Source organism: Lissotriton helveticus, chromosome 12 (assembly GCF_964261635.1).
Source record: "Lissotriton helveticus chromosome 12, aLisHel1.1, whole genome shotgun sequence".
NCBI classification, from domain to species: domain Eukaryota; kingdom Metazoa; phylum Chordata; class Amphibia; order Caudata; family Salamandridae; genus Lissotriton; species Lissotriton helveticus.
Genome location: NC_136073.1, coordinates 18,287,835 through 18,303,361, shown reverse-complemented (window position 1 = coordinate 18,303,361; position 15,527 = coordinate 18,287,835). Strand labels below are relative to the sequence as shown.

General features: G+C 44.5%; 1 protein-coding gene across 1 annotated transcript in view; it reads left to right on the top strand.

The window, feature by feature from the left end:
* The window catches only part of JAK3 (Janus kinase 3), a 279,679-nt gene that overhangs the window by 235,736 nt on the left and 28,416 nt on the right, over positions 1-15,527 (top strand). Inside the window, exon 20 of the mRNA XM_078669301.1 lies at positions 2,542-2,666. Within this exon, the coding sequence (XP_078525427.1) occupies positions 2,542-2,666 (125 nt within the window). The remainder of the gene's footprint in view (positions 1-2,541; positions 2,667-15,527) is intronic.

The following is a 15,527-nucleotide window of genomic DNA, read 5'->3' as shown; positions in this document are numbered from 1 at the left end:
CGATCTTATCTGTTTCAAAGATAGGGCATTCTTTGGATATCCCCGTCGCTCCGGACGCAGACGAATTCTTCGACTTTGCCAACTCCCGTAGTCGTGTCGCCTCATTTCGCAGTTGAATCAAACGCTTGAAGAAGTCGTCCGTATCTGAAAGAACAAAAAGACCTTTACGAAAATTCTCACGACCCTCGGATATCTCCTTTGGTTCTAACTCGAGAGAATATTTTCTGTACCGCTCAACAACTTCATCTCCAAAATGATCTAAAAAATACAGTCGCTCCTGATCAGACCACTGTTCCATTTTCGCAGTAATGTCAGAAACAGTAACAGTATTAATATTTAGCTTTCGTGCAAACGAACGTAATTCCGCAGTTCGTTCTGCATGTAACCTGGTACGCTGTGTCCGATCACTATCCTCGTCTGATTCCTCGTTCGGAGCCGTAGGTGCGACGTACGGAGGCGGACAACGATCTAGTAATGAAAAATCATCTGTTTCGTTAGTAAGGACTGGATAAAGAGGACGCCTGATAGGGAATTGACCATTAACCTGTAAATTGCGTTCTCGTCTCTCCCTCTCTTTCTTTTCCTGTAATTCCTTCTCCTGTAGCTGTAAAGCTTTGTCATGTGCAGCCTTCCGCTGCACTTTCTCCGCCAAGGCTTCCTCACGCTTCGCTCGTTCACGCACCTCTTTCTCCCACATACGCAGACAATCAAACATATCTTGTCTAGACCTTCGCTGAAACAAACTCTGCTCTACATATTGTACCTTTCGAAGGTCAAACGATCCATATAGTGGCCACTGTAATTCACGATCAGTCTTAGTATACTTATGCCATAATGTACTATACATTATTGGTGGAATACCGAATTTGACATACATTTCACGATTTGGAGTCCCCTCTGGGGGAGCCGGCTGTTTTTTACTTAATCGATAATTGGTACCATTTTCAGAACAGCACATCCTGCGGAGTGTGCTAAAAACAGGCATGTTTCAAAAAGTACCACGAGAACGCGGTACTACAAAAATGACACCTAACGCGGTGTACCGTTCAAATCAAATAAATCAGAGAAATATCCCTACATGCCTGCCTATGTGAGGTGCACTTCACATATTCAAATTCAAATTCAAAGATTCAAACGTTAGCTAACTTCAAACAAATTCAAATTCAAAATTCAAAAAGCCACAGTAAGTGTCAGTAGACTACCTCACCAATCAAAAGCTTACCAAATATTTTCAAACGTCCAAAGTCCAACTGCCAAATTCTGTGGTCAAATCAGCCAAAACGACACATCACGACAATCCAAGATCAGAATCTCAGTCGGAGACCGGCGCCACCTGGAAGGTCAGATCGGAAGGAAGGAAAAACACACCGTGGGTGCCAAGACTCGGGTCACTCAGTGGCAGCGTACGCGTCCATGGCGAGTTTCCTGACCTTCGTCACGACCTCTCCTTCGGGCATCCGAGTCGCCGATGAGTCCCTTCGTGGTCGCCAATTGTGGTGTTGGGTTCAAATCAGGCCTACATACTCTGCTAAGCTCTCAAACCTCTTTTAGTATAGAAGTTGGCACGGACACTGGAAAAGGTAAAAGACAAGTTTATTAAGACCCCATGGGGTGGTGATACATTCCTACCGCACCCTTCGGCAGTGTAAGAAGTAGCACACCGAACATTGGTGCGCGACCTCTTTTATACAGTTTAATAGCAATAAAAAGATAGGCGGTCACAAGTTACACATTTTAGGTACATATAAGGTCATTTTTGGAACACAGCCAGCATGTGGGAGGAGTTAAATAGCACTGGTCAGTTAGTACCAACATTCCTAAAGAGTGACCAGTAAATGCATGATGCGCATGTGCGTTTGACCAGTACTAAAAATAGCCTGTTGCCGAGCAGAATAAGGGACCATGGGTATCAAGAAAGGACAAAAGGGCACACTGACCACGAGGCAGCGTGTTCATAGAAAACGGAAGTCAGAGGGATTCAAAATGGCCCCCGTTCGTTTTGGTCAAGTTAACAGAAAAGACCGTGTAGCTGTGCTAAACGCTAACTCAGGAGCTGCCAAAACACGACACTTGGAGACATGTTTCACCCCAGATTCTGCTTGTGCTCCATCTCTCGCTGCTCACTCCTGGATTCTTTTACCTATACTGATTGCCTACACCTTGGAGACATTTCTTTTCCTCCCACACACTGCTGTTCTTCCCTCATTGTTTATTCCTTGATTCTTTTAGCTATTGTGGTCTCCCACAGCCAAGGAACCTGAGTGCTCCCTCTAAAACCCTCTATTGCTCCCTTGATGCTCATTCCTGGAGCCTATCACATATTCCGGGATTTCTCCCTGGAGTCATGGCTTCTCTACAGTCATACAATTTGCTATGTTTTATTATTTTGGTTCCCTGCTTTCCATACATCCAGTAATCCCCTTTTCTTCCATTCTGCTCCTGTCTTCTAGGTTCTCTTTGTGTACTTTGGTTGCGTCAGTGATCTTTTTTTAAACAATGTCCACCTTACTATCTTCTTTATTCTTGTCACTCTCCATACAGGCCGGAAGAACCTTCGGCTCGTCATGGAATACCTGCCAAATGGGAGCTTACGGGAGTATCTTCAGAATAATCGGGAGCGGCTGAATTCCTGGAATCTCTTGCTGTTCGCCTCTCAGATCTGCAAGGTACCCACCCTCGCAGGGGGGACAGGGGCGAGGGCTTCCCCTTCTGTGTGCTCCTCATGTACTTTTAAGTGAGAGTGAACTGTCTTCGCAGTGATAGATGGAACCAGGAGAGGGGGTGCTATTACAAAAGGTGTCCTTATGCCCTCGAAGATGATTCTGCCACCCTTTATAGTCAGTGCTGCAGATTCTGGTGGAAGCACTGAAAGAAGGAGGCAATTGATACAGAGGGTGACTACAACCCATTCCAGGGATGAGGCTTGAAACAGGAGAGCCATGGATGTATGACGGTACGATGCGTACCGTCACAACGCGTGCTTTAACAACATGTCCCTTACAACGCAAGTCGTTACCACGACTTGCGTTGGGGGCGCGGATTGAGAATAGTATAATTTACTATTCTAACACCAGTCCCCGTGGACAATAGGGAAGGTGTTGGAATAGTAAATATACTATTCTTAATCCTCTAGCGCCCTCCAGCGCAAGTCGTGGTTACGACTTGCGTTGTAATGGACGCGTTGTTAAAGCCTTGCGGAGTAAAATCCGCGTGGTAAAGGATGTTTCCCGTCTGGAAGACCTTTTGGTTTCAATATATAGAGTCCGCTTTACGTCAGCCCATTTTATCTATTGTTTTTTTATTGTCTCTGGCTCCTTCAGCCTCTGGCTTGAGACTTCGTCAGCCACATCCAGCCTCAGCCTATGGGAGTATTTCTCCCTCGCCTCGTGCTGCTGGCTGTTCCTCAAGAGTATGTCATTGCAATGCACGAAGAACTATTGTTGCATCTGAAAAGTACACTGACTCCTCACACCGTTGTCACAGTCACTTCTTTATAGCATACATGTATACAGAAAGAATCCTTTTTCACTGTGGTATGCTTTATCATTGTTTACTGTTCTAAGACAGCTAGTCCTTTATTTTTTCTGTACACTCTCTTGTGTGCTGTACAATCTCGCTTTGTTTTCTTAAGCATTACACTGTGAATAGAGACATTACATTTGAGATTTATTGAATTGTGGCACAGGCTCAGGTGACATTTGGTCTTTGTAATGCCCCCGGTGTTCGTCAGCCATGCAGGTCTTGTTTCTCACAGGTTGTGTCTCTGTTGTATACATTTACAGGCTTTTAAAATCTTCCCTGGTCTTTTGTCTCTGCTAGGTTGACTTGCTACATACATCTCTGTTTCTGCTACTGCTGTGATTCAATGCCGCCTCCCCCCTGCTCCTGTTCTTGTGTCTGTCCCACCATGAAGCATTTTGGTCTCACCGTATTTTGATTGGGTAAACTGGGTCTTTCCACAGCAGACTTAAGGGGGGACTTGTTTTTTTTTTAAAGAATTGGCACTAGTCAAGACCTTTTGATTTCATTAAACTTATATATATAAAATCCTTTGTTATATGATCTCTAAGTCAGCCCTCTTATCCATTGTTTTATCATTGTTTTATTCACATTTTCCTCCCACCATCTTTGTAACACAGCAAGGGACAGGGTCAGCTCATTCCAGCCATTGGTTAACTATAATGTGGGTGGCTGCACTTTCTCTTTCACCTGGAGCACATCCACATACAAAGTAGTTCCTTTCAGTGCCAAAAGCTACTATGACAATTTTTTGGGGAGTTTTTTTTGGAGTAGATCTGGGAATGTAGGGGCATATTACCAACGATTAGCGATATTTATCGCTAACGAGGCTTAGCAACGAATTTTTTATCGCTAAGCATCGCCGGAAATTATCGCTGAGATAACTTGCTATTAGCAAGGTTTATCTCAGAAGTGATAAAAATCCTCGCGCTAACTGCCAAATAATCTCTCGAAGTTTGGCGTTAGCTTGATGATAGGGGCTCACAAACTTAGCCATGATATCCACCTTCCATAGGATATCATGGCTAAGTCAGGAAAATACCAGGTGTAAAAAAAGCAGCGCTAACCACCGCGGTTAGCGCCGCTTTTTTTTATCACTAACAGGGTTAGCGAAATCCTTGATAATAGGAGAAATGTCGCTTAAGAACATTTCTCCTATTATTTTTCTCTGGAACGCCACCTTTGCATCTCATTCGAGATGCAAGGGGAAGCGTAGAGAAAAAGGGTGCTAACATGCGAATTTGCGTGTTAGCACCCTGTTGCTGATAGGGAGATAATTTTATCTCCGCTTTCTTGGCTTTTAAAGCCAAGAAAGCGGAGATAAATCCCTTGATAATATGCCCCTCAATCCTTAGAATTTGCTCTCTGTGTGGAATATAAGACTATGCATACAAAAATATTCAGAGAGTTGAATGGAAACTCCTGTTACATGCGAACAGTGAACATCCAAAGTTTTTAAAAAATGTATTTCTTTTTTAGCATTTTGCAATAAGTAAAACATATAAAACAAAAATCCCCGGGTGAGAACCCGGAATAACAATATAAAATACAGTCTTGCAATAAAAGTACAGGTTCCTCCCAGCATTTAAAGGATCTCAAAAGGAACAAGCATTTGCAATGTAATAGGTCTCGCAGTAGTGAAAGTGATCTATTGACGTTGCATTAATATTTACAATGCCAATAGCTCAAACTTTAGTAATGCAAGACCTATTGCGTTGCTTTTATAAGGGGGAGGAAAGGTCTTCGCTGGGCTATAACTGTGGTGTACGACTTTCACTGAGCTATGGTGTGACATCACAACAGAGCACACCGATAAAAATCCCTCTATTCACTGCTACTTAAGTTTGCAAAAGGACTTCCTTAAATCCAGACCAGGAAGTGGTTATTCCAGTTTTTTAAATGCATTTGGTTAAAGCCTGCATTCTTAATAAAGCAGGAAGCCCGATTATTTGAATGCAGTATTGAAATTGGGGCAGTAACATGCAAGAATCACTCTGGGATCGTTCCAGATCTACACACAACCCTCTACTGAGACCATTTGATAACTGGTCAGTCAGGTAGATCAATGTGTGCATTATATCCGGGAGCCAGGAGAAAATCGCCCTATTACCTCTCCCAAAATACATTTGATATTGAAAGACGGCAATCTGTTATAAATGCTTGACTGCAATACTTTAAAGAAAGCTCAAGCATTCATGTTCCTAAAAAGTACCAGTACTGGACATGAACGCAAAGACTCTGGCACCACACTTCTGCACAACGGTTATTTTAGCAAAATTTGATATACTGAAGGCTATAAAAAAATGAAACCCAATGCGAGCACTTCAGTTTACACTTCATTTATTCAAGTCAATTCCAAAGGCATGTAAGGAATTAAGGGGCATATTATCAAGGGGGTTTATCTCCGTTTTTTTGGCTTTAAAAGCCAAGAAAGCGGAGATAAAATTATCTCCCTATCAGCAACAGGGTGCTAACACGCAAATTCACATGTTAGCACCCTTTTTCTCTACGCTTCCTCTTGCATCTCTAACGAGATGCAAAGGGGGCGTTCCAGAGAAAAATAATAGGAGAAATGTTGTTAAGCGACATTTCTCCTATTATCAAGGATTTCGCTAACCCTGTTAGTGATAAAAAAAAGCAGCGCTAACCGCGGTTAGCACTGCTTTTTTTACACCTGGTATTTTCCTGACTTAGCCATGATATCCTATGGAAGGTGGATATCATGGCTAAGTTTGTGAGCCCCTATCATCAAGCTAACGCCAAACTTCGAGAGATTATCGTTGGTTTTCCAGCGATATTCTCTCATTTGGCAGTTAGCGCGAGGATTTTTATCACTTCTGAGATAATCCTTGCTAATAGCAAGTTATCTCTGCGATAATTTCCAGCGATGCTTAGCGATAAAAAAATCGTTGCTAAGCCTCGTTAGCGATAAATATCGCTCATCGTTGGTAATATGCCCCTGAGTGAGTAAGATCCAAGTGAGATACATGCGTAGAAAGTTACATGCTTTCTACCCACGTGAATCACTCAAATATATTTGCATTATACATAATCACAAGCATTTACGATGCCAGCTGCCTCCTAGGCAGTGCTAGTTGTAGGTACTATAAGAACAAGCTCAGCACTGTCCTAGAACTGAAAGTAATCAAAAGCTGTCTGGAGATGTCAGAAGATTATTCATTGTAAAAAGTAAGATTCCAGACTGAGAACATAATAATTTCACACTCCTTGTGAAATCCATGTTATGCTTTTACTCTAAATACTTAATGTCCACACTGCACACAATAACAAACAAGTTATCTGAATAAAAATGTCAGCCAATAGACAGACTGGGTTCTTTTTTAAGCTTTTGAACAAAGAACCCAAAATGAGATTTGAGTTTTTGCCAAACGCATCACTTCACCAAGACTTGCATATTAAACCAAGTCCAAGATTACAACTCTCACAAGAATGGAAACAACTGCTGAAAGTTACATTTAACCTGCGAGGAATTCAAACTAGGAGGCAGGCTGTCCCGGCTTGTTTCGCACCAAGTGATCCTCAACTAAACTGTTCCTTGGTAAAAATTTTAACGACATGCGAAAAGAAAATGCAGGAAATCAAATTATTGGCAGATAATCAACTCAGTGACCCCTCATTTTTGCATGTATAAACAATTAACACACTAAGGATCTATCATGGACAAACACACGAGATGTGTGTGTCAGCGGGATGGACGGGCAGGGGAAGAGTTTAGAAACATGGCAGATTCAAACAACGATCTGTGAAATTTCGTCTTACAAACAGTAGCAAACAGTAGTGCTTGTAAAAAGCGCAAACTATGTTTAAAAAAAGAAAAGTTGGTCGAAAAGACGGTCGCTAGCACCGCGCTAAGTAGGTGAAGGAAAGACACTGTGCTCTGCACAGAAGACACGAGCAGCCTCAAGACAGAAGCAGCAACGGGGCGGAAAGGAACATTTAAACGAAAGAGTTCTTCAAAACTACAGATGAAGAATGCAAGCGTAATTAGACTGTACTTGGCCGTTGCTCCAGAAGCTTTATTGGAAGTGAGGTATGGGCTGCCAAAATGAGTCACGTGCAGCAATTAAGAGGGGCACTGGAGAGAACCTATAGCAAGCAGCAGGCGGGAATAACATAGTGATAGTGTAATGTAAATTGATACTTGTATAGCGCACTACTCACCCGCAAGGGTCTCAAGGCGCTTGTACGAATACCGCTGTGGAACCCATCCTGGCTTTCCCTGTGAGGTGTTCACTCCTGGGCACCCCCAGGGTGGAGGCCAGGCATCCTTAGCGTTGTGGGGGCTGTTGTGGAGATTAAGCAAGCTATTGCCTAGAGTTGCAGAGTGGGACTCCATGATTGGAATAGGCACCGAGGCGAGAATTATCAGGTCCCTGGAATTTTTGAGCCCAAGACCCGCCGAGCCAGGAATTGAACCCTGGTTCCGGGCTAGACCTCTGCATCAGGGTCTGCCGCTCTAACCATTGAGCCACACTTCTCCACAGTGATCATAGCAGGTCTTGCAGACAGCGCATGCGTGCTGTAGGCTCGACCCAAAAAGCAATGCAATTCATCTCCGGCCCAGCGCAAGGGCGGGGGGTTGAACCCAGGCATGCGTGTGTGCCAAACAACGTGAAGGTAAACATCGATGAACACATTGTCGAGGAAGTGTAAGGGAGGGAGCCACCAGACACCCATCAGCCAGACTCCCAGCCATACCTACTGTAGTTTCTGTCAGAAAACACCAGTAATAGTCATCTGCGGGGGTGGGGGGGAGCGGTCGCTGTATCGTACATGGGTGTCCCCAAGCCTGCTACTATCATCTGGGGGTGGCATACCCACAGCCGCAGGTGATCCTGGGGCTGATCCATCTGCCGCAACCCCTCTGCCTTCTGCCAGGCGGTCCACCATGGCACCCCACAGATCCAAATCTCTTAACTCATGCTCATCCTTGCGAACGCTTTTGAGCCTACATTCTTCTGCCACTGCCCATTCCAACAGGTCACCTCTCCACTTGCCTTGTGTCTTTGGTGCCGAACGTGCCCAATGAATAGCGATAGGGGCCCTGCAAGCACCAGGCCCACCTGAGCAAACCTATTACCCATCTCTCCAGGGAGCAGCAAAAGTGCCAGCAGACAATGCAGGGTCATCAGTTCAGTCCTGATTCCTGTAATCAGATTCACCTTGCACAGCACCCCCGTTCAGAAGGCTCTCAGACGCGGCATGACCATGCTACATGAATGAAACAGGTGGGGTCTCCTCGCAACAGGCACTGCCAGCATACAGTGTCAGGTAAACCTACGCCACTGATGCGGCCTTAAGTAAGCCCTATGAAGATAATCAAATTGTGTCCGCTTAAATCTAGCATTACTAGCCTTTTCCTGCACCTGCGCTCCAGCGCGCCTCAATTCACTATCAGTGAGCGGGTGGTCAATGTCCCCATCCAAGAGCACTTCGATCTGCAACGGCTTGTCTTGTGAAAGTTCCGAGATTCAAAAAAGCTCGGGCCGGGGGCAGGTCCTTCGGAGTTGCTGCCGCTAAACTCTGGAATAGTCTGCCCCTGGATATCCGTCAAACGGAAGAACTTCTTCTTTTTAGGAAACGTGTCAAAACTTGGCTGTTTCCGAAGGGTTAACTTGATGGTCACCGTACTGCTCTGCCTCTCCCTGCCTCTTCCTCTTGGAGAATTTCTCAGCGCCAGGATGCCTGTAAGGTGATAGCTGCGCTATACAAATGTTTTAAATAATAATAATAAATAATTAACACGTGACGACATTATGTCCGTCTGCCTGCCACCCTTCAGGGCAGTATACAACCGAGCAATGAGATCTCTACTAGTGCCTGGATCCAGCAGCACCATCAGCATCAGGGAGTCTACAGGTTCCTTAGGGAAACTTGTCCAAATTTCACACGCTGTGCGGGACAAACCCTCATATTGCAGAGATAGCCCCAGACCCACCACATGACATCCATGGAGGCAGGGATACGCAAGAAAAATTGGAGCCACCAAATGGGAAGAAGCTTTGCTTGCAGTGCAAGTTTCAACAAGCATTAGACCGCCTTTTCCCCCGCCTGTGCAACATAAGTCATTATAAAGGGAGTGTCCACCGGTACCCTACGAAACACCCCATAAGGATCTTCGGGAGATCCTCCATTGAGACTAGTCCTTCCAGTAGCTTCTTCTCCCAATTAGGACCATCATTGCACCACAGGGCTGCATACTGAAGGAGACCAGCCTGGTACTACAGCTGGAGATGCCGAAGCCCCCGTGCGCCCTCTGATAGTTCCAATGTAAGGACCTCCGGCCAGACTCTGCTACACATACCCGCCCGGACTATGGACACCAGCAGCCCGTTAAGCTGCTCGAATAGGGAGATCGGCAGGACACAAAATGAATTTTGCATGATATAGAGAAACCTGGGCAACAGTACCATTTTGCTGAGAGCCACTCTGCCCATGACAGACAACGGCAGGGTGTTCCAAAATGTTAGGGAGGCAGTGAGACCGACAACAACCCGGCCCATATTTAATTCGTACCGCAACCGCTGGTCATGTGTTATCTGTATCCCAAGGTAGCAGAACTGCAATGTTTCCGATGTGAGCCCCAGCCCCGAGAGACCAACCACCTCACGATGAGCCGGAGAAGCCACGGGGAAAAGCACCATCTTGTGCCTGTTAACATGCTGGTCTGACACCTGACCAGCTGTGACCGTAAGCACAAAATAAATCATTGCATTTTGTGTCTTTGACAATCCTTCTACCAAATCTTCCGAACCTGGCTCTATTACTGTTATGTGGAGAAGATTCATTATGTCTTTGAGAAGTTGATTCCTCTTCACTTTGGTAAGAACCCTGGGGTGTACTCAGCAATGGACAGTCGTATTCATCTGAAGCGTCCAATCCATTCATAGTCACATCCCTCTTGTTTAGAGCCTGAGAATAGGGGTGTTCCTGTCCATGTCCACCATGTCAACACTTGTTTAGAGCCTGAGAACAGGGGTGTTCCTGTCCAGGTCCACCATGTCAACACTTGTTTAGAGCCTGAGAATAGGGGTGTTCCTGTCCATGTCCACCATGTCAACACTTGTTTAGAGCCTGAGAATAGGGGTGTTCCTGTCCATGTCCACCATGTCAACACTTGTTTAGAGCCTGAGAATAGGGGTGTTCCTGTCCATGTCCACCATGTCAACACTTGTTTAGAGCCTGAGAATAGGGGTGTTCCTGTCCATGTCCACCATGTCAACACTTGTTTAGAGCCTGAGAATAGGGGTGTTCCTGTCCCGGTCCACCATGTCAACACTTGTTTAGAGCCTGAGAATAGGGGCGTTCCTGTCCATGTCCACCATGTCAACACTAGCGCTCCCTGTCAAGACATAGGCAGAAATGTCCTCCGCTTGCTGGGAGGAAGCGCCTAGTGTGTCAGCTACATTTTTTAATTTTTTTGCCAGAGACAGACCCCCACTTTCTAGCACCCACGCTGTTTAATAGTCTCTCTCCCCTCACCCTCTGTTCATACTTATACAGATCGTCAGAAGCTGTGATCTTAGCATTGAGCCATTATGTAAAGTTTCTATTCTGTATTTATTCCTCTTCAAATGTAGAGTCCATGACTTGGCACACTAGTCCAGAGAGCACCTCTAAAAGTGAACACAATGTTGTAGGCTTGGCTTCTAGAACTCGATAGAATGATCCAAGCTGGACGCATCCCCCGGATGAGGCCTCTAGATCTGGACCCCTGGCAGCCAACCAGAAGTGGACACGACTCCGGACCAGGCGTCCAGAAGGGGAAACAGAGCTTCAGGCCATGATCTCATCAATGGATCTGATTCCTCATAACAGATATCTAGAGCTGCTGCCGTGGCCTAGTGCCTTCCAAATAGCGGTCAATGTTCTAGATCGGGCATTCAAACCAAGCCTTAGGGCTGGACTCGGTGCTCTAGGTGAGGTTTAAAGAACTGAACACTCCAGAAGAAGGCTCCAGAGGAGGCCTCCAGAAAAGATACTGTACTCAGACGAGTCTTCCAAAACTGAAGATAATACTCCAATTTTACCTTCTTCAACACTCAAACTGGGCTCCAGAACTCGACACAGCACTCAGACGATTCTACTAAAACTGATGACTACACTCCAGGTTTGATTTATATGGGCACAGCACTCTAAGTGGTCTCCAGAACTACACAGTGTGTCTCAGGTGTGACCTGAGGAACCGGAAGCGATAGTCCAGATGTGGATGGTAGATGTGGGTACACAACCGTCTGCCTTCTGTACATAGATGCAATGTTTCAGACATAGCCGCTTATTTGTCACCATACCTGAGTCATGTCTCTATTACGTACTAGGGGAAGGGAAACAAGACCTGAATAAACCTTTGTACAGCTGCAAATATTTGTGCAAGCTGGGGTTGTCTGAAGAAATGAGAGGCCAACAAACAACAAGAACTTCTATGTGGTCTGCCACACCTTTATGTGTTATAACCATTCAGATCACATTCACAAGATCAATAACATTATAGTTTTATTACAGTTTGAGCTTTGGATAACCAGATGGCTTGGTAGGTAAGTTCATAATTGCTGACAAACAGGCTAGGTGAAATACTCTACTGCAACACACAAACACACACACACACACATTAACAGGGTGAAGCACGGGCAGGAATAGTGCAAGCTACACACACATATTAAGGTGTAGCACTGACAGCAATAGTGCAAGCATCACTCACACAAGCACACATGCACACAAACACACACAGATTAAGGTGTAGCACAGACAGCAACAGTGCAAGCTTTTCTCCCACAGACAATCATTAACATGGTAATGCACAGGGAGCAACAGTGAAAGCTTCCCTCACTAGCTGGTACAGTAAAGATGACCAATGTATTGTATTGTATTGTAATTGCATTTATATAGAGCTTACTACCCCTAACGAGGCTTCAAAGCGCTTTTTCGACAAGTAGCACGCTACTCCGGGACCCATAGAGGATTAGTGTTGATTTAGTTTAGTGAAACCTGCAAGTACATTTTAAGTGGTGTATAGGTTAATCAGTTATTTGGATTTGGAATGATAGTAGAAGGATAGAGAAGGACAAAGGTTTGTATTTATATAGCGCTACAAAGGATTTGTGGTGAATTAACATGGTGAAATATGAAGTAATTTCAGTGGTGGATATTAGTCAGTTACTTGTAGTGAGAAGGATAGCGGGGGGATCAAAAGGGAAGAAAGATTTGCATTCATATAGCACTTGTTACCCCTGATGGGTGTTGAAGCGCTTTTCTGGCGAGTAGCACAACACTCCGGAACCCATAAAGTATTACTGTTGAAAATTAGTATAGTAAAAAATATGAACTAATTTGAGTAGTGGATATGTTATTCAGTTATTTGTGAAGTATATTAGTATAGTTTAATATGGAATTTAAGAAGTGAACATGTTAGTCTGTTAATTTCAATTGAAAAGGATAGTGGAGGGATAAAAGAGTGAAGGATTTTTTTTTTTAGGTCTTAGCAGTAGGAGGAGGCTTTTGGATGAGTAAAAAGGAGTTTTGGAGGGGAGGACTCAGAAGGAAGAGTTTAGAAAGGTTTGTTTTAGGGGATGGTATAGTAAAAGAGGTGTCAGATGATGCAAGGAGGGGTGGAGTAGGAGAGAGTCTAGAAAGGGTTATTTTGGCAATCATAGTAGTGCTATGGGGTTTGGGATAAATGAGAGAGTGGACGTAGAAGATATATTGATATATGTATAGGATGAGAGATAGGGTGGTGCATTGGAAGGAGTAGTAGAAGAAGTTTGAGATGAGTCAGAAGGTTGGGCTAGAAGATATATTGATCGAAGTATAGGCTGAAAAATAGGGTAGTGCATTGGAAATGCTAAATTAGAAGAAAGGGATAAATATATAGATCCATAATTACATTGAAAGTATATAGATACATAAAGGAGGTAAGTATATGTAGATTAAAGATATTGATAGAGGCACAGGATGAAAAATAGGGTAGTGCATTGGATATGCTTTTTCAGGAGAAAAGTAACAGACACACAGATCCAGGTACATGGAAGGTACATAGATGCACAATGGAAGTATGTACATGTAGACCAAAGATGATTTTTTTTTTCTTTCAACAACATAATTATTTTACATGTTTATACAAAGTAATACACAAAGATAGGTACATATCTATAGTGAAAACAAATGCTTGTAAACAGAGGGATATGCTGTACATTTCTGTTTGCGTATGGTGCTTATGTGGGGAAGAGCCAGATCTTGAGTAGTTTTCTGAAGATAAGGTGGTTGTCGGTGGACCTTATGTTGGGGGGTAAAGAGTTCCATAGTTTGGCTGCTTGAACAGAGAAGGATGTGCCACCCGTGGTTTTTTTGTATGGTGGTATTTTGAGGCAAGATGCTCCTTTTGAGTGGAGGTTCCTTTGTTGAATGTGTTTGGTGATTTTATTCCTGATGAAGAGTGGTCCCATTCCATGTATTGCTTTATTGTTGATACAAAGCAGCTTGAACGTGGATCTTCTGGCAACCGGTAACAATGCAGGGCTTTCAAGGCAGGGGAGATGTGGTCCCGTGGTTTGATATGCAGGAGTAGTCTGGCAGCCGAGTTCTGAATTCGTTGTAGTCTTTTCATGGTCGTTTCAAGGTGATCCGTGGTAGAGGCTATTTGCGTAAGCGACGTTGGACAGAACACGGGAGATGGTAGCTTGGACCTTGTGTGGAAATCCCAAAAGAGGGAAAATTGGTTGTTGCGTTTTTATAGTAGCAAAGCTTGATCTTGCTAGTTTATCCACTTGGGCATTCATTGATAGCTTGGAGTCCATGGTCATTCTGAGGTTTCTTACTTCCTTTGATACTTTAGGCAGTGATCCCAGTTCATCAATGAGAAAAAGGGCAGCATTTCTGGCCCTAGTCCCGACCAGTCTCGAACAGGCTCAAACAGGCAGCAGCCCCTGTCCTCTCTGCCCATAACAGGCTCAAACAGGTGGCAGCCCTTGTCCTCTCTACCCTTAGCCTCGACGCCCGGGCTGAGATGCCCTAAGCCTGGCCTTTTATAGCCCTAGTAATCAGATGCCCCTTCAGCCAATGGGAGCCCTAACACTATCCAATCACAACACTAGCCCTAAAATCTAGAACCAATAGGAGACCAGGACCTTACAGCCAATCTTAGCCCTAGTCCAAGCACCCAATCAGTTCAAGAACCCTGATCCATACGTCCAATAAAGGCCCTATCCCTACCAGTAGTCCCAAAACAAGTCCATGCACCCAATGGCACAGGTAGCCCTAGTCCTACTTCCAATAGAAAGCCTAACCCTACTCTAAGTCCCACACCTAGTCCAGCAACCAATCACACCAGAAGCCCTAATCGCTACTTCCAATTAAAGGTCTAACCCTAGCCCTAGTCCCACCCAACAATGATTGAATCACAGACCCAGAAACCAATCAGAACCCTCAAATACCCAACCAATGAGGACATTAACCCTCATCCAATAGAAACACCAGATACAACCACCAATCAGTGTAGACATGAATCAACCACTAGCAGACCATATAAGGTCCCAGCAACCTCAGACAAGGTTTGCTGGCCAGGGAGTTGGAAGCTGCTTCTCCTGTTCAGAATCTCATAGTAGACAGACAGCCTCAATCCATACTTTGGACTCCAGCAGGTAAGGGCCTCACTAACTTGAAATCTAACAATACTGTTTGAATAAAACTTTACTCCCTCTGCTGGCCAAAAAACGAAGTGCACAGGCCCAAGTAAACACAATTCAAACAGCTCACAGAAGCACCCTCTGATGTAGAAAATCCCTGTTGCTGGAGGGGAGGGAGGGAGGCAGGGGGACTGGTTTCACTGGCTTGTGAACACAAAATAGTGGCTGGGAGTGCACTGTTTTAACATACAGGTCTTAGCACAGAACAAAGGAGAAATTTGGAGGGAAAACAGAATTGTCACTAAGGAATGAGAGGGACAAACTACAGAGGTTGGACTGCAAATCCCACAATTCAACACGTTAAATGGA